General features: G+C 36.3%; 1 protein-coding gene across 1 annotated transcript in view; it reads left to right on the forward strand.

Annotated features, from left to right (window-relative positions):
• The first annotated feature begins 870 nt into the window (after positions 1–870).
• LOC149545374 (disease resistance protein Roq1-like) overlaps positions 871–20230 on the forward strand; it is a 173747-nt gene continuing 154387 nt past the window's right edge. Inside the window, exon 1 of the mRNA XM_089793755.1 lies at positions 871–1107. Coding sequence (XP_089649881.1) covers positions 871–1107 — 237 coding nt within the window. The remainder of the gene's footprint in view (positions 1108–20230) is intronic.

A 20230-nucleotide genomic window follows, 5' to 3' on the forward strand; every position in this document is an offset into this window, starting at 1 on the left:
AGGAGAAACATAAGAGCAAGATGCCATTTGTAAAGGCTTTCTAATGTTATGAGGTTAAGTTAACTCATGCAAGCATAAAGGAGAAATAAAGAAAAGATAAGAGTCATTAGAATGCCATGGGTAAAGTCTTAAGCATATGACCAGAGGATGGGTATGTAAATTTTTATAATGTCCTAAGTAATGAAGTGAGCATAGTAGCATAAAGAATTTTTTAAAATTTTCCAGTGATATGTGTGTGTATGAGCATAAAGGTTAAAGTAAAGGTTGTAACAAAGGCTTTACGCTTATACAAGGAATGTTTGAAGCATAAGAACAAACGTACCCATTGAGGAGGCTTGAGATTCTATGATGTAAGGGGTTGTGTAAGAGCTTAAAAGAAATTTCAATACAATTCTTAAGAAACCCTAACACTTCTATGCTTGGGGTATTCTAAAGTGTCACCAGACAGACGTAAAGGCTCACTAAGTGTTTTTTTGGGTTATGAAGATTGAAAGATTTTGACTCAGTGTATAAATGAAAGACTAGAATTAGTAAAGAAAGTGACTGAGGTGTCATGCCAATTCAAAAAAAAGGACAAATTCACGATGGCTAAGTAAAATAAAACATTGAAAAGGACATTAGGATCAAATTTCATGGTTGATATTCCTTGCTATCAGCCTACGAAGGTGGTATTAAAAGCTCATGCATGTAGAATTTATTAAAAAAGCTAGTCGATTGTATGATTAAACCATAAATATTTGATTGAACATTCAGAATATTGCCATTTCGAAGAATTTTTGTTCCTACTCTGAAAAAATTCTCCAAGTATCCATAGCCTCATGATTTCTATGTTACTATTGTAAGGAGTTCAAATTGTAATTTATAGAGAAAATGGCTAAGAAGGAAGTCAAGGAGGTGCTTGTAGAACAGGTAGAGGTTGAAGATGAGGGTGATGATCTTGTTGAAGTTACAGTAGAAGGAAAAGGGAAGAAGGGCACTGTAAAAATAAAGAAGAAGTCGATGGTCAGAAAGCCAAACAAGCATGCGAAAGATTGGTTAAAAATTATTCCAGGGTCATCCAATGAGATTTCAACAAATGACCATATTTTCAAAGACCCTTACTTCTTGGTAAGGGATGCAAAATGCCCTAGAATTGATGGTTTTTATCTATTTTTATATTTCTACCAAAATAGAACTAAAAATGTACCAGTCTATAACCCATGGAATAGGAACATGCCAAAGCTGAAATTTCTAGAAGTATTTGTTGATGTGGACCTATTAAAAGCACCAATAAATTCTTACAATTGAGTCACCAAGACATTCCAAAGGCATAATGGTATCTTTTTGTGCACACTAGATAGAACTTCTTTCATAGAGGCTTTTGGATTAGAAGGACAAATGGATGTGCCTATTGACATTGAAGACTTACAAGGGAAATTTGGGAGAAATAAGACCTATTTTGTGAATAATGTGATGCTGCCCCACATCCCTTACAATGTAAAAAAGGTAGGGCTGATTCTAAAGAAGGTAGGAGATCATTTTCCCTTAAGCAGGTTCAAAAATTATTTCAAGAACATAGTATATGGGCTACAAAAAGTTCTGGGAAGTGATGGTGTAGAGGATTTTGTCTATTGTTCCTTATTTCTAATGGCATGTGACATACAAGACCTCTTCCACCACAAAGAATATGATTATGTGGCATTTATCATGGATAGCATGCACAATCAAATTGTTAATGCAAAGAAGGGAGAATTGAAGGATTTCAAGTTCCACCATTACTCATTGTTGATGCACCTAATCTTGTATTATAACATTGGTTACATCAGCTAGGACTTCATCGATCAAACTTCTGATGAATTTGGTGAGTTACCTATGCAACTATGGACTCGTATTTGGGATAAAAATTTCCATTATTCAAATGCATTTGTGTTCTTTAATTTGTTCAGTTCTATTATTATGAGGCAATTGGACCATACTTTCTTTAGGGCATTAAATGTTTTGAAAACTTTTCTTAGACCTTCATTTTTGGATGAGAAAACCAAATTACATCATAACGGGGGGGGACATATTTTTGTTTAAGGAGTGCACATTGATGAGAATATATGCATGCCCATAGCCTCCTCACATTCTGCCCAAGTATTTACCCCCTAGATTGGCCATTATTGAATTCTTTTGGCAATTCCTATTGATTAGCAAAGAAATGATCCCTCCTTCTTTCCACAAAAACACATTTTTTTCTAGAACTTTTAAGGTAAGAGAGTTTGAAATAGGAAAAAATACCTATGAGGAGTTGAGTGAGTACCTAGGCTAGTACAAATTTGCCAATGGGCCTTATAGGATGTATGCCCCTGAGAACCACATTACAATGAGGTTAAGGCCATTAGGGGATACAACCTACCTCCAAGAAAGCCTATCCTTGTGGAGGATTTGATTGCTAACATAGTAGCAACAAGGGAGGTTGATGAGTTGCTAGGAAAATATGGTGAAATAAGGAAGATGGAGGAGTCCTTAAGAAGGACCAACCCTAATTTTAAGGGTTTTTATACAGAGATTCCCTACCCTAGTAATTTAAGGAAGATGGTAGAAAATTTTGATTACATCATGTCTTAGATGCAACATGAGCTAGAGGGAGAGGAAGCAACTATAAATAGAGAATCCCCTAATCTAGATGTATAATTGGAGGTTGATGTGGAGAAGGAGCAACCATCATCTTCAACATGGGTGCCAAAGGGTAATAAGAGGCAAAAAAAATTGCACATCCTAGAGAGGGTGGTAAATAGGGCCTTACAAGTGATGCTAGGGAATGATGAATATTTTACTGACACTAGGAAACATTATTTGCATCAAAGGGATACAAAGGCAAGAAAAGCCTCTAGTGATCTTCAAATTGTAGCATCAAGATTCGATAACAGGTTCATCCAATCTGAGAAATTTAGGGAAGATGATGATTTCATTAAATCATCAGAATTTAAAAGTTTTCTTTATAAAATAAAATAGAATGAGCTCACAATGAGCCTCATTCTAGTAGAGGATCTTGAGAAAAATAAAGAATTGGTGGATAAACTATTACCCTATGACCTAGATAGTGAGACAATGACCCCTGTAGAGGCCAGGGAGTTGGTACATAGGAGTGGTATGACTCTGACACCAAATTGGGATATTGAAAGGGCCTTTGTTCTTTATCAAATGAGGAGACAAGAAAAAGCCATCAGCTATGAGGCCAGTGGTAGTGAAGAACTGAAGAGGGGGTCAAGGTTCAATGTAGACACCAAAAACCTAGCAATGTGGAGCGTTGCCCCTAATAAAAAAAAGCCTAAGATGATGGACATATAGGAAACTACACAATGCAATATGATTGTTTGGACATTAGATAATACTACTAGAAAAGAGATTTCTAGCCTAGTCAAACACTTTGCACTCATAAATGGGGCAAAGATAGACCAAGTTGAAGACAAGTTAGCTACAATATACAATGAATGTCTAGATGTCAAGAAATTGTATGAGGATGAGCTCAAGATGAGCTATGTGTAGAAATAGAGGATTGAAGAGTTGGAGGGGAGAATCTAGAGCTTAGAAGCAAAAGTGGCATCCCTCAGAGAATAACTCAAGGCTGAAATAGAGGTAGAACATACACCTAGGCAAGTGAAAGAGAAAAGCACATAGTATAAGTAGAGGCGCAAACAAAAGATGTATCTATGGGGGTCACAATACCAATACCTATGGTTAATGTGGAAGTAGAGTTTTCCCCATCTGATAGTGCAACAAATAAAAATATTATGATAAATGTACTAAGTCATAAAATAAGCATCTTGAAGAGAATATCTCAACATGCCTATAATGCACATAGGCAAGTGAAAGAGGAAAAAACACTATAGAAGTAGAGGCCCAAATAGAAGATGTATCTATAGGGGTCATAGTGCTACTACCTATGGTTAATGTGGAAGTAGAGGTTTCCCCATCTGACAGTGCAACAAAGAAAAATATTATTATGAATGTACTAAGTAATAGAATAAGCATCCTAAAGAGAATATGCCAAGATTCCTATAATACATTTATCAATTTACAATCTGTAGAATAGATGAGCAAAGAATCAATAGGGTGGTTTGATCTAATCTTCCAACAATGGGCACCATATATCAATTCTTTGACAGGTTGATACCATTGTTAGCAAAAAAGCCAAACCTCCTAGATAAATTTATTACTATAAAAGAGGGCATGGACAAGGTGAAATATCTATTGCAATTCTTCACAAGAAAACTGGTAGCAATTTAGAGTAAAATAAAAATATTGATAAATAGTTTTCATTCTTTCATTCTTTTTGTCCTTGATTCTAATAATATAGTAAAGGATTTAAATGAATGGTCTAATTCTTTTTACCATATTTATACTTTCCATAGGTGGCATCCATTTTTCAAGGTGATTTTGACGAATGTGTTTTTAATGAACTTGTTGATACCATATTCAAGATTAAAACTGAAATGAATAGGTTTACCACAAAAGGGAAAGTGATCAATGATGCTACATGGTAGAAATCTATTGGTGAATTAACAACAATCAAAGCATGTGAATGGCCAACCGAGAGGGAGGTTATTGTATGGGAAAGAAATCGTAGAAATAAAGACTTTACCAATAGGGGGCAGTTAGAGAAAAAGACTAAGTTAAAGATTTTATGCTCCATCTATCATATGGAACTATTTTTGTTATTTCTTTTTGAATTAAGGTGTCATGGATATTTTGAAAAAGGTTGTTATACTTATTTTTGTAAAATGACTATTCGAAATAAGGTGTCTCAACATTGGATAATTCGTATTCTTATTATTTGTTTTGTAAAATGTATTTCTTGCAAATAATGTTGATGTGTCAACATCTTGAATTGTGTATAAGGAGATCATCACTAAAACGGTTATGATAGATTCCTATGACACATAAGAGCTATGTTAGGAAGATTCAATGATAGGTAAAGACATGTGGCAACTAATAAATTTGAGTACTATACACTCTACCCCAATAGTGGGGTTTGGGGTTCCTATTTTCTCAAAGAATGGTAAAACCCTCATATGGTTATCTTTGGAAGTAGCCCTAAAGTCAAGCCCATGTTATAAGAATTTTTAGGGTTGTGAAGAGGAGGGTTGTGAGAACGTGTATTGTTGGTACTGTGATTTGCTACTGGATTTTTTTGTTGTCACTGTTGAACTTGCATTGCAAGTGTATTGTAACCTTGTGTTGAAGATAATACATTGTGTAGGTTCTAGAGGGGTGGGGTTGTTTTATTGAAAGGTTTTTCCCCATCGAAAAATATTTGTGTTATGTGTTTCTTTCTCTGTCTATTTTCTTTATGCTTTCTTGGCTGAAATATTGTTGTTTACATGATATTGGATCTATAAGTGTAAAATATTTTAATAGGATTTTCACCATACTTCTCTTAAGAGATTAGTGTAGGAAGTTGTTTCTGCACCTGAGTTTCGTTACAAGTGGTATTAGATCTTGATCAACTTTTGATCCTAGTTGTTGGGTAGGGTTTTTTGAGCTAATCTCAAGTTGAGTGGGATACTTGTGTAGAGTATCCTGAATCTTATTTGTAGATTAAGATGGTGAGTTCATCATATGGAGGAATGGAGGTGGAGAAATTTAATGGCACTAATTTTGATTTGTGGAAACTCAAGATGGAAGACATGTTGGAAGATCGTGACCTACGGGAAGTGACTTCAAGTGCTACAAAACCAGCAACTATAGCTCAAGTAGATTGGGATATCAAAGACTGTAAAGCTAAGGGTCTCACAAGACTCTGTTTAACCGATGCAGTTCTTCTAAATGTTGTAGATGAGAAAATTGCATATAGTTTGTGGGAAAGACTTGGGGCCGTGTATCAGGAAAAATCTCTAGTGAACAAGTTGTTCTTAAGGAAGAAGTTGTACTCTATACGAATGGAGGAAGGTGGATCCTTAATGGATATTTAAATGCATTTAATTTTCTAGTTGCATAGTTGACATCAGCTGGTGTCAAGTTAGAGGAGGAGGATCATTACTACACACTTTTGTGTTCTTTACCAGATTCATGGGACCATCTTGTGATGGCTCTCAAAAGAACATTAGTCACCTTCAAAATGGATGATGTGGTGTCTTCACTACTATCAAAGGAGATGTGGAGAAAGGCTTCCATTTCAAAAAAAGAAGCCCTTGCTGTTCATGGGAGATCCACAGAAAGAGGGAAGAAAAATGATAATAAGTCTGACAATAAGGGTAGATCAAAATCCTATGGGAAGTCAAAGACTTCCAATAAGTCCAAGGCAAAATGTTGGAACTGTGATAAACTTGGGCACTTCCATAAAGATTGCAAAGAGCCAAAGAAGAAGAAGAATGGTTCATATTTAGCTTTAGAAAGATCTCAAGAAGATGGCAATGCATTCATCATAGCTTTGGCAGCCCATGCATCTGATGATGTGTGGTTGGTTGACTTGGGTGAATCTTTTCACATGACCTCTCATCAAAACTAGTTCTCAAAATACGAAGAGTTCGATGGTGGAAAGGTATACTTAGGTGATGATTCTCACCTAAAGATAGTTGGATGTGGAAGGGTCACTATCAAATTTTCTAATGGAAAAGTAAAGGGAATCGATGGAGTTATGCACATTCTAGGTTTGGTACGAAACCTATTATCTATAAGTATGCTAAATGATGTAGGTGTGCAAGTTATTTTTTTGAAAGAAGGATGCAAGATGATGAGAGGATCAATAGTGCTTGAAAGGGGTACTAGGAGAGGTACCTTATTTCAGCTAGATGCATGTATTGCTCTATGTAATAGTTCTTCATCCTCACCATTTGAACTAGTAGTGAAGAATTTTGCGGTTATTAGTTCTGATGGCAATGCAAACACTTTGGAAGGTAAGCTTCCTACAAAAAAGACAATGTTGTGGCATATGAGATTTGGTCACATTGGTGAAAAGGGTCTCAAAACCTTGAGAAATAAAAATCTCATTAAGGGGTTAAATAATTGCAATATTGAGTTTAACTTCTGTGAACACTATATCTATGGTAAAAAGAACCGTGTTCAATTTTACTCTAGTTCTCACAAATCTTCTAATCTTTTGGATCTCATTCATTTTGATGTATTTGGTCCTATAAAAGTTCCTTCAATCTCCAAGTCTATGTTTTTTGTATCTTTCATAAATGATTATAGTAGAAGGACATGGATTTATTTCCTTAAGAGTAAGACACAAGTCTTTAGTTGATTCAAGGAATTTAAAGCCATTGTAGAGAATTAGACTAGTAAGAAGATTAAGTGTGTGACAACTGACAATGGTGGTGAGTTTTTCTCAGTAGAGTTTAAATAGTTCTATAAAGAACAAAGTATCAAGAGGCATACGATGACTCCTTATAGCCCACATTAAAATAGAGTTTTAGAGAGAATGAACATGATACTTATGGAGAAGGCTAGGAGTATGCTTAGTGGAGCTAGTTTAGAAAAAAGGTTTTGGGCCGAAGCTATGGCCACTACTTGCCATCTGGTTAATAGATCTCCTATATCAGCCCTTGTTGGTAAGACACCCATGGAGGTGTGGTCTGGTAAGAAGCCTTCAATTAGAAATATTTATGTTTTTGGTTGTGAAGCTTATGCACATGTTCCAAATGAGAAAAGATCTAAGTTGGAAAAGAAAGTTGTTAAATGTATTTTAATCTGATACAGTGCTGGTGTGAAAGGATACAAGCTTTGTGATCTTGTGACTAGTAAGGTGTTGTATAGTAGAAATGTTATTTTTAGAGAGCTAACATCTTCTCCTATTGTGCTACAACCAGATGAAAATAAAAATGAAAAAGATGTTTTTTAGTTTCCTTCTACCCCTGAGAAGAGTTAACAGAGAGACCATGTTGGGTCTAATGATGAGAAGAGCTCTAGCAGCTTTGATAGTTCAGAAGAAGAGGAAGAAAAAACTCAACCTCAACCCTTGAGGAGATCCATGAGAGAAAGAAAATAACTAGAAAGGTTTAGTTATTCTATGTTAGATTCTAATTGTGGTTTTGCTTTGATTACTAACATTGATGAGCCTAGATCTGTGAAAGAGGCTTTGGGTATGGAAGATGTAGGTTCTTGGAGTGAGGCTATGGATGATGAGATGGACTCATTAGAGGAAAAAAAAAAAACTTCGAACCTTGTACCTTTGCCTAAAGGGAGAAAATTTGTTGGCTGTAAATGGGTGTTCAAGAAGAAATTTTGTGCAGATGGTAGTGTCGAAAGGTACAAAGCTAGATTGGTTGCAAAGGGGTATTCACAGGTAGAGGGAATAGATTATGGTGAAATATTCTCTCCTATTGCAAAGTTGACATCCATTAGATTTTTGTTATCTCTTGCCACATCATATGATTTAGAGATAGAATAGATGGATGTGAAGACAACTTTCCTTCATGGTGATTTGGAGGAAGAGATTTATATGTCATAGCCTTAGCACTACATTGTTAAAGGTAAAGAACCCTTAGTTTGCAAATTAAAGAAATCTTTATATGGTTTGAAGCAATCTCCTAGGATTTGGTACATTAAGTTTGATGCCTTTCTATTGTCAATTGGATTTGTAAGATCAAAATTAGATCATTGTGTTTATTTGAGAGTTGAAAATGATTGCCTTCTTATTGTTGCATTATATGTTGATGATATGTTGTTGTTTGGGAAGGGTAAGGGTATGATTTCTGATTTTAAATCTCAACTGTCAGCATAGTTTGAGATGAAAGATCTTGGGATAGCTAGGTACATCTTGGGTATGGAAATCAGTAGAGACAAGTCTAACAGAAAACTTTGGTTGAGCTAGAGTAAGTATGTGAAGACTGTGTTGGACAGGTTCAACATGGTAGATTATAGACCACTATGTGTTCCTATTTCTATGGGAACAAAGTTATCTATAGATGATTGTCCAAAATATCCTAGTGAGGTGGAGGACATGAGTGGAGTACCTTATGCTAGTGCAGTTGGTAGACTTATGTATGCTATGGTTTCTACTAGACTAGACATTGCCCAAGTAGTGGGAGTCTCGAGTCAGTTTATGGCTAATCCTAGATGGGTACATTGGGATGTAGTTAAGTGAGTATTTAGATATTTGAGGGGTACATCAGATTACTCCATATTTTATCATGGTAACTCTTTTGGATCTCTGCATTTAGTTTGTATTGATGGGTTTGTGGATTCAGATTGGGCAGGTGATATTGACCGTAGGAGATCCACCAGTGCTTATGTGTTCACTATGTTTGGTGGTGCCATCAGTTGGATGAGAAAGTGACAACCCATGGTTACTTTGTCCACTACAAAAGCTGAGTACATGGCTACTACTCATGCTTGTAAGGAAGCCATTTGGCTTAAGAGATTGTGTTTTGATGTTGGTGTTGATGCAAAACCGATTACTATTTGGTGTGACAGTTAGAGTGATATTTTCCTTGCAAAGAATCCAACTTTCCATGCCAGAACAAAGCACATTGATGTACAGTTTCACTTTGTGAGAGATATGGTGGAAGATGGAAAAGTAAATTTGGAGAAGGTAGATATTGTGAAGAATGGTGCAGATGCATTAACGAAACCAGTGGGCACTGAGAAGTTCAGATGGTGTTCATAGTCTATGGGCCTTTTGGCCAAGAACGGTTAGTTCCTATTATGTTCCTACTACTCTTACAAGGTGTTCAACAAGTGGGAGAATGTTAGGAATAAGGTTTCTCAACCTTGGATAATTCATATTCTTATTATTTGTTTTGTAAAATGTATTTCTTTCAAATAATGTTGATGTGTTGGCATCTTGAATTGTGTATAAGGAGATCATCACTGAAATGGTTATGATAGATTCCTATGGCATGTAAGAGCTATGTTAGGAAGATTCAATGATAGGTGAAGACATGTGGCAATTGATAAATTTGAGTATTGTACACTCTACCCCAATAGTGGGGTTCAGGGTTCCTATTTTCTCAAAGAATGGTAAAACCCTAATACGATTATCTTTGGGAGTAGCCCTAAAGTGAAGTGCATGTTATAAGCATTTTTTGGGTTGCAAAGAGGAGGGATGCAAAAAAGTGTACTATTGGTACTATGAGTTGCTACTGAAGTCTTCTATTGTCACTGTTGAACTTGCATTGCAAGTGTATTGTAACCTTGTGTTGAAGATAATACATTGTGCAGGTTCTGAAGGGGGGGGGGGGGGGGGGGGGGGGGTTTACCAAAAGGTTTTTCCCCACTAGAAAATCTTTGTGTTATGTGTTTCTTTCTCTATCTATTTTCTTTATGCCTTCTTGGCTGAAATATTGTTGTTTACGTGATATTGGATCTGTAAGTGTAAAATATTTTAATAGGTTTTGCACCATACTTCTCTTAAGAGATTAGTGTAGAAATTTGTTTCTGCACCTAAGTTTCCTTACAATGACACCTATCAATCATAATTGCCCTTTTCTTGTTGCAACTCATGTTATATAAATGAGTTTCCAAGGCATTATGAGGGTCTAAATTTTTGTATCCTTTTAAATTTTTAAGAAAGTACAGTCATTCCAATCATGTGTAGTTGATTTTGAGTTTACTTCCATTTATGTACTTTCTGATGATAGATAGAAATGATAGAATCAGTGTGAATTCCTTGGTTTTTCATTGAGTTTATTGGTCATTGTATTAGTCAACAAAAAGGATAATGCAAAAGGTAAGTTACACTAGATCTGTGTCACCATTTTCTGTCTCCATTTCATGAGTTTGTTAATTTTGAGATCATTTGAATAAGGTTCAATTGATTGAATATAATTTTCATGGCTTGTATATTGGTTATATTGTTACTTTTAATTTAATGGATTATTTAAATGCTTTAGTAAATCAGTAAAATTCATGAGTTTATGAAAAGGATATTTCATAAGAATGGAAATAGGTGATTACAGTTGATAAATTCAATTACATTTAATTGAACAAGATCTCCTGCCAATAGTTGACTCTTTTCTCGCATGGATAACGCACTAGTCATATAAATAAAAATTGGTTAAGAGTAAATTCTTCTTCTACATGTCAAAACAATTATAATTTCAAAGTCATCTTCATTCCATTTTGTTCAAGGTCATAATGCTGGTCACCACTCATTTACATTTAGTTTCTAAGTCTTAGGTAGCTACTATTTCTAGAAATACTTGTAAACCCTGGGAGAAGTATGACTAGATATGCTTATGAGAGATGCATATAAACTTGAAAGCATTAAAGAAATTGGTAAACTATGTATGTGCCTAAGGATAGAAGATTAGAATTAGAATGAAACCAAGACAATTTTCATACAAAAATTTGCTTTAGAATCATCCCTAGGTATACCCACCTTGGTTTTGTTGAAGTTGGGCCCAAGTGATTTGCATATATAATTGTTAATAGGAATTGGCTAATCCTTAGGTTATGTTGGTATTACTATCTTGGTATTAAAAATTTTGTTGTTTAGTAGTTTCAAACACCAACATGTTGTACAGTACTTTCCTGATCAGTCACCACAAACTAACAAAATCTTCATTAATTTGATAGAGTTCTTTGAAATTATCCAACCCTATGCAAGTTACTTGGATTTCTTGAATTGTAACCAACCTCCTACCCAAAGCATCAACTACCTTGTTGAGTTTTCCCTTCTTGTGCTTTATGGTGAAGGTATAAGATTGTAGATACTCCACCCACTTGACATATCTATGGCTTAACTTGTCTTGAGAGTTAAGAAAACTCAAAGCTTGGTTATCTATGAGCACTACAAACTCCTTGGCCAAGAGATAATGCCTCCACTTCCAGAGGGATTGAAAAAGTGCACAGAGTTCCAAATCATAGGAAGAGTACATTTATTTTGCTACATTTAGCTTTTCACTAAAGAAAGTCATTGGTCTATTGCTTTGGCTTAAGAATCCTTCCACTACTATATTACTTGCATAAATTCTACAACAAAATGTTCATTGAATGTAGGAAAATTAAGAATAGGCTTAGTAGATACCTCCTTCTTTAATGTTTCAAATCGCTTGTTTGTTATTGGTGTCCACACAAAATTAGTCTTTATTCCATCTTTAATAGTATCCATCATGTGAGTACATATTCCACTAAAGTTCTTAATGAACTTTCTAGAATACTAAGCTAGGCCATGGAAACTCTTCACTTCTTTGGCATTCTTAGGAGTTGGCCATCTCAATATTGGTGCAACTTTGTCTCCATCCATTTTCAAATCTCCTTGTGAAAGAACAAAGACTAAATAGATTAGTTCCTACTTCATGAAATCACACTTGTCTAGATTGATGGTTAAGTATTCTTCTTTCAATTTAGACAATACAATCCTAATATGCTCTTAGTGTTCCTCTTTACTCATGTTGAAAATCAATATATCATCTAAATAAACTACCACAAACTTACCTATGAAGTCTTTCAACACCTCATTCATGAGCCTCATGAATGTATTTAGAGCATTTGAGAGGCCAAATGGCATAACTAGCCATTCATAGAGTCCTTTAGTGGTTTTAAAGATTGTTTTCCATTCATCTCCCTCTTTGACTCTAATCTAATGATAACCACTCTTAAGTTCTATTTTGGTGTATTACTTAGCCCCTCCTAAGTAGTAAATTAAGTCTTCAATGCTAGGTATGGGAAACCTATACTGAATTGTGATCTTGTTTATGGCTCTAGAATTTGTGCATAATCTCCATGTTCCTCCTTTCTTAGGTGCCAAAATAGTAGGTACATCACATGGATTGATACTTTTCCTTATCAACCCTTGATCCATCAACTCGTGTAATTGCTTTGCAACTTCTCTATTATGCTCAAGAGTTATCTTGTAAGGTGCTTTGTTTGCAAGAGATGCTCCTAGAACCAAGTCTATTTGATGGTTGATTACTCTTTTAGGTGGTAGTACTATTGGTGTACCATCTAATATAATGTCCTAAAATTCATAAATAATTTTCTATACCTTATGAGGTATTGCCTCCTTCTTAGCTTCTCCTTATTCCTTGGGTTTCACCACAATGGCATAACGCACTCCCTCTTCTTTGTGAAGAGTCTTCATGAACTCTTTCCCCTTTAATAGTAGCACATTAGGTCCACTTCCTTGATTATCAGATTCAAGTAATGACTAAATTTTATAACTTACCCCATCCTTCTTGAAGGTGTATGAGTTGAGCTCACCATTACATATGGCTTTCCTATCAAACTACCATGATCTACCTAGTAATAGGTGATAGGAATCCATGGGTAAAACATCACATAGAATCTTGTCTTTATATCCTCCTATGGTGAACTCAATCCATGCTTTCTCATTTACCAAAAAATATTTCTCCTTTTTTTAGCTAGGTAACCTTGTAGGGAGTGCTATGAGGTATTTTTGGAATCTTGATTTTATCTATGGCTTCTTGTAAAATGATGTTATCAGTAGACTCAAAGTATATGATAACTATACATACCCATAATCTTGCATCTCGCTCTAAAAAGTGCTCTTCTTTTCTTAAGCTCTCCTTTGAATGGTTCTTTAATTGGGATCCTCTTTATCATCAAGTTTTCCCCACTTTTAGAATCCAAATAGACATTAGGTGACTTCACACTTGTGGCATCTTCATGGATGTAGGCTATCTTCTTTTCTCCTTGTGATTTTGATCCCTTTTTAGGACATCTATAGGCTAGATGTCAAAGTTTCTAATAATGTTAACATTTCATTGTAGCAAAGTAGGATGTTCCTCTTCCTCCTCGTGATCTACCTTGGCCTCTACCTCTACTTGAACCACATCTTTGACTAGTTTCTCCCCTTTGTTCACATAGCTTGGAATCACTTTTGGATCTACTTTCATTGATCCTACCTACATAGCTTCCTCTTTTTCCTCTACCATATCTACCTCTTCCTCTATTCCTAGAGGTATGATCTTCCTTTCTTTATCCTTTCTCTTCCACCTTTAAAGCCATTTGATAGCATTGATGGATTCTCTTAGGAGTGACAAGGCTCATGTCTTCTTGGATAGACCACTGGAGTCCATTCAAATATCTTGCAAATTTTATGTTTTCATCATCTACCACCTTGGACCTCAAGCATAACTTTTGGAACTCTTTAGTATAAGAGTGCACATCCATTTCTTTTTGCCTTAGATTTTTTCTCCTCCTATGCAGCTATATTTCATAATCTTTAGGAATGTAGGCTTGTCTAATTTTAGCCACCATCCTTTCCAAGTGACAATGGGATAGTTTCCTTCTTTTTACCTCTCTATTTGAATAAAATTCCACTAGATTAGAGAAATACCTCTTAACATTGATTTTTCCACCTTGACTTTTTGAGCATTAGAGACACCATTACATTCAAAATGGTTCTCCATTCCTTCAATCCATTCCATGATAAGGTCTGGATCCATCTTGCCATTGAATAGAGGAATCCCTTCTAAGGCTTTACTATTAATTTCCTTTATTGTCTTCAAGAAAGGTTCTTCTGGTAGAATAAGGTCTAGTGTTGGAGTTTCTTCTTCAAATTCAATCTCTTTCACTTTGGCTTCTTTATTTTCTTTTTTCTCTATCTTGTCCTTGAATTTATCAGTTGTGTCTTGCACCTCGCTTAAGAAATATTCAAATTGTGCCAATATTTCTGTCAAAGACCCTTTTCCTTCCTCTTTCTCTTCTACTTTATTTTATTTTTCTTCTAAATTCTTGGCCAATTAAACATTGGTCACCATTTTGCTAGAACCACTAGATTCAGTAGGTGATAGCATTCACCTTGTGTTGCACTTACTTTTTCTGACACCTTTTGCAAGCTTTGATACCAATTGATAGGGAGAAGTAGGGATTTTTATAGACCAAAAAATGGACCTACAGGATATTTATCAAGCCAATATCCTCCAATCCAAAACCCTACTCCACTACCTTGAACAATTTCCACTTCTTGTTGTGTGTCAGGCTCTCAAACTAGATGAAGAGCATTCAAAGACTTCAAAAAAACTAGGTCATTTTTACCATTTCCCTCAATTTCTTATAGGATTATGGAATGAGTCTCAACACCTTGCAATGAACTCATTTGGCATCTTAAAACTTCTTTCTATGGTTAGGTTTCTACCCGTTTTCACCCTTTTTCTCCAAAATAGGGCTACAAGGAAGAGCCCCAATTAGCCCTATTTCACCTCCAAAATAGGGATTTTATCACTTTTCTTCCACTAAACCTTCCAAGGTGTCTTCATGTACATCTAATTATTTTGTGAGGGCTTTAATAATTTTTAGGTTTTAGGCCCTAGAATGGTTGTATAGTGCTAGTGCTGAAATGGAGTGTTTTTGAGCGTTTGTAAGGGTGTATTGTTGTTTGATCTTGTTTGATGGATAAATGGATTGGTGGAAGCTTTTCCTTCCACCAAAGTAACGTCCTCTCACTCCTCTTTCAACCTCCAAAATAATTCTACAAAAATCTCCATAATCTAGCAAGAAACAAGCTCGCAACAACACTATTCCTTAGTCGGGCATGCTTTAGTTTGCTTAGGGCAAGAGCTTAAAAATGCTTGCTAGTGTTTTGAAGGGACTTTTTTTTCCACAATATAGTACATTGAGTTTATTCATGATTCCCAATATTTTTTTTAATTCCAATAGTGGGATAGTGAGTTACACCATTATTTTTGCAAGTTGCTGAAAATAGGACAACAAACTATCTAAAATGGAAAGAGTTTTAAAACTAACAACCAGAAGACTTTCAAAGCAAGCTTCCTTAAGAGAAAATATTTTAGTTAACCATATCTATGATTCCATTAGGTACAAAAACCAAGAAAAAATTTATAAAACCTTAAAAATTCATAAATTCAATAATTTTGCCTTCAAAATCTCATGCTACAACGCTTGTCCATACAAATGACAATCACTTATGAAATTTTAGGGTTTGTAAAGTCTTTTATATCTCCTCCAAGGTATTTTTCCTCCATAATTAGGGTTTTCATTGGCCTCTTTAGTTTTTTTAAAAGGATAGTGACAATTTCTTGCAAAATCAACATTTTTGCAAAAATTGGAAAATTGCAAAAGAACAAATCTTGCAATTTTTCTTGCTTGCTCTTTTTAACACTTATAATTTGTTATTTAGGATATCCCTAAGAAATTACATGCTAGAGACTCTCCCCTAAGCTAGTGACTCATCCCTTAGGTTACTCATTACCTTATGGTAAGGTATACGTTTCTTTTTAGGCTATTTATGACTCTACCTAAGACATTTTAAATTCCTACACCCTAGCTATCACACTTAGGTCCAATGACCCTTATTCTAACTTACAAAAGCTCTCTTGGTGTACAAAACAATAAAATTGAAAAAATGAGAGCCTTATGTTTCGAGGTGCCCTTGCACCACAATATACTTTCTTGATAGTCACTACTACTTGGTTTGTACATGAAAAATATACAAGTCTAGTTATAATGCTCAGCCTAAATAGGATACTTGGGTCATAATGATAACTGACCAACTTTGCCAAACATATGAGTTGAGCTCTCCAACAAAGTTACTTTATTTACATACGTATCTTCTTATCTCTCCCCATAAGATTTAGTTTAACATCAATGTATGACTCATTTACTTTATTTACAATATATATCAACAATCAATAATAGAATCCTTTTCATATAAATCATTAATAATAATGGTTTCTAAAAGAATATCTTTTATTTCAAACTAAACCTTTTCTTTTGATGTTCTCTTATAAACTTGTTTTGGTTAACTTTTCTTGAAAATAATTCACTCAAAATTATAATTTTCTCTTTTGTTAAAGTAGACTTATCCTAGTCAAGTATAAAATTATCCTCATCTAAGGAAACTAGTTTACCTTTGATTCCCTAGGGTGATGTTTAACCTTTTTCTTGAACTTCTTTACTTTTGAGTCAAGAGTACTGGAACTTGACCATGCTAATTGTAAAGTGTATGATGAGATATTCACACTTTGGCTCTAAAATGTCACAGGAGTGGCCTCTTTGTCCTCTGGTTCCTATCTCTATTCCTTAGTTCTTGTAGAACTTGGTTACAATATCTCCTTTATGTTGTTATCAATAATTGTTGTTTTCTATTAGTGTCAATTACTTAGTCATTTACAAGGGAAACTTATATGGTCATCACTATGATTGAGCTACTCTACATAGGCTAAGTCATGTTAATAAGATAGTATGTACTGATAAATTGTATAGATACTGAGTAAGTATATGGCCATAGAGAAATTTTCTATATAAATGGAGCACATTTAGCAACCAAGAAATTAATCAATGACCAAGTGGAATTCTAAGTATATAACTATTGAGTAATATATTATGTGTTGATCATTGTAGACATAGAGTATCAGAGAGTTAAGAAAGGTTGAGCAACAAAAATGCCAAGCACTAGTAATAGTAGAGACCAAGCAATGTAGAGTTTACATAAAAGTTAGGAATGGAATAGACTTTTGGGTAAGTGCACCAAGTTGTGGTGCCAAAAGGGGGGTATAAGTGGACACCTTTTTCCCAAAATTTTCAAATTTTAAACTTCAACAAGAGTTTGAAGATAATTATGCTCAAAATTTTAAGATATGACAAAAACAAAAGTCGTAGTCCTTTGAATCTAGTTTCTGAACTACTATTTTTTTTCAAAATGGTTTAGTTTTAGGTCCTCAAAAAAGGGGTCCACGAAAAGTGGTACTATCTATTCCAAAAAATAATAACACAATACAAAGTGTTGCCCCCCTAAAATTTTAACTTTTTTTGTGAAATTCTTTAATCACTCTAGTCAAAAGTTACTTGACACTATGTAGTTTATCCTAGATTTTTTGGGTCATTTTATAATGTGTATTTTTGTTTTAATTAATTTTTTCACTAAACACATCCCAAAAATGTGAAATATCTATGTGCTCCACTAGAAATAATTGAAAACTAATCTAAAATCAAAACCTTTTTTTTCAAAGTGTGTTGAATGGAGTCTAGTTTCTAAAAAACTAAGTTGTTGCAAAATTCGATGAATGAGCTAAAATCTATAGCCCAATTAGTACATGGTGGTTTTTGACAAAAATGAACATACATTCAAAAGAAATTATAGATGAAAGGCTTGAAATAGTTCAAACTAAAGATAAATTATATGGTTAGATAGCTAACAAAGAGACCTATAATGATATGTAACTTGATCTTATCGATACCCAACCACAAGGAATCTTGAAGGGGAGCACACGAAAAATCAATCATTTTTGGTATGTTTGCTAGAAAACATGTTTCATACCTATTCATAAACTCCAAACCTTTGGGTTGGATCTCCAAGGCAAAACCAAGCCTTAAGCTTGGGTTTAATGCAAAGCTTTCAATAGCATGTGCGCCCTATAGCACACATGCGCTATTAAAAGCATTGAATACTTAGTAGCGCATGCGCACTATAGTGTGCATGCACTATTGAGGTCTAAATTACAAACCAAGACCAAAAGAGAGCTAGGTGGGTGGGGGGGGCAAGGGAATGGCTATGTGTGTGTGAGAGAGAGAGAGACAAAGAGATAGAGAGAGTAGGTGGTGGGAGACAAAGTGGGAGAGGAAGAGTGAGAGAGAGGAGGATGGGAGTGCATGTGTGTGAAAGAGAGAGAGTATGGAATGGGAGAGGGGGAAGACAGAGTAGCTCAAGAGGGAGTAGGGGATGGAAGAGAGAGTAGGTGATGGGAGAGGGAGAGAGAGTGGGGATAGAAATGTGTTTAAGAGAGAAAGAGAGAGAGAGTAGGGGATAGGAGAGAGTTTGAAAATGTAAGAGAGAGTAGGGGGTAGCAAAGAGACAGAGAGTAGAGAGGGAGGGAGGGTGAGAGAGAGAGAGAGAGAGAGAGAGAGAGAGAGAGAGAGAGAGAGAGTAGGTGGTAGGAGAGGGAGTGGGAGAGGGAGAGTGAGTGACATAAAAAGTAGGGCATGGGAGAGGAGAGAGGGGGGATGGGTGTGTGTGTGTATGAAAGAGAGAGAGTAGGGAATGAGAGAGGGGAGAGAGAGATAGAGAGATTAGGAAATGGTAGAGGGATGAGAGAGAGAGAGAGTGAGAGTGAGTGAGTGAGTGAGTGAGTGAGTGTGTGTGTGTGTGTGTGTGTGTGTGTGTGAGAGAGAGAGAGAGAGAGAGAGAGAGAGAGAGAGAGAGAGAGAGAGAGTAGGTGGTGGGAGAGGGGGTGGGAGGGAGAGAGAGGTGGAATGGAAGTGTGTAAGAGAGATAGAGTAAGGGATGGGAGAGAGTAGGTAGTGGGAGAGGGACTATGAGAGAGAGAGAAGGGGGGAATGAGAATGTGTATTTATTTCTAAGAGAGATAAAGTAGGGGATGGGAGAGAGTGCGAGAGTTTGAGAGAGAGTAGGAGGTGGAAAAGAGATCTTGTATGGGATGGGGGCGAGAGAAAGTGGGGGATGGGAGAGAGTGTGAGAGAGAGTAGGGGATGTAAGAGAGAGAGTGAGAGTAGGGGATGGGAGAGAGGAAGTAGAGAGGGAAAGAGAGTACTTGAGAGAGAGAGAGAGAGAGAGAGAGAGTAGGCAATGCAAGAGGGAGAGGGAGAGGGAGAAAGAGGGGGGATGGGAGTGTTTGTGACAAATATAGAGAGTAGGGGATGGGAGAGGGGAGAGAGAGGGGGTGATGGGAGTGTGTGTCTAAGAGAGATAGAGTAGGGGATGTGAGAGAGTGTGAGAGTGTGAGAGAGAGTAAGAATAGGGGATGGGAGAGTGTGAGAGTGTGAGAGAGAGTGAGATTAGGGGATGGGAGAGTGTGACAAAGAGTAAGGGATGGGAGAGAGAGAGAGTGAGAGTAAGGGATGGGGGAGAGAGAGAGTAGAGAGGAAGAGAGAGAGAGATAGTAGGCGGTAGGAGAGGGAGTGGGAGAGGGAGAGAGATAGGGGGATGGGAGTGTGTGTGACATATGTAGAGAGTAGGGGATGGGAGAGAAGAAGAGTGGGGGGATAAGAGTGTGTGTGTCTATGATAGAGAGAGAGTAGGAGATGTGAGAGAGTGTGAGAGTGTGTGAGAGAGTAGGGGATGGGAGGGAGTGTGAGTGTGAGAGAGTAGGTGGTGGTAGAGAGAGAGAGTACATCAATGGGGGAGAGAAAGTAGGTGGTGGCATAGGGAGAGAGAGAGGGGGGGATGGGAGTGTGTGTGTAAGAGAGATAGAGTAGGGGATGAGAGAGAGTAGGGGATGGGGGATAGAAACTAGGTGGTGGGAGAGGGAGTGGGAGAGGGAGAGAGAGAGGGGGGATGGGAGTGTGTGTGTAAGAGAGACAAAGTAGGGGATGGGAGAGAGTTTGACAGTGAGTAGATGGTGGCAGAGAGAGCACATATAGGATGGGAGAGAGAGAGAGAGTA

Source organism: Cupressus sempervirens, chromosome 7 (assembly GCF_028749045.1).
Source record: "Cupressus sempervirens isolate cs-2001-9-10 chromosome 7, ASM2874904v1, whole genome shotgun sequence".
Classification (NCBI taxonomy): Eukaryota; Viridiplantae; Streptophyta; class Pinopsida; order Cupressales; family Cupressaceae; genus Cupressus; species Cupressus sempervirens.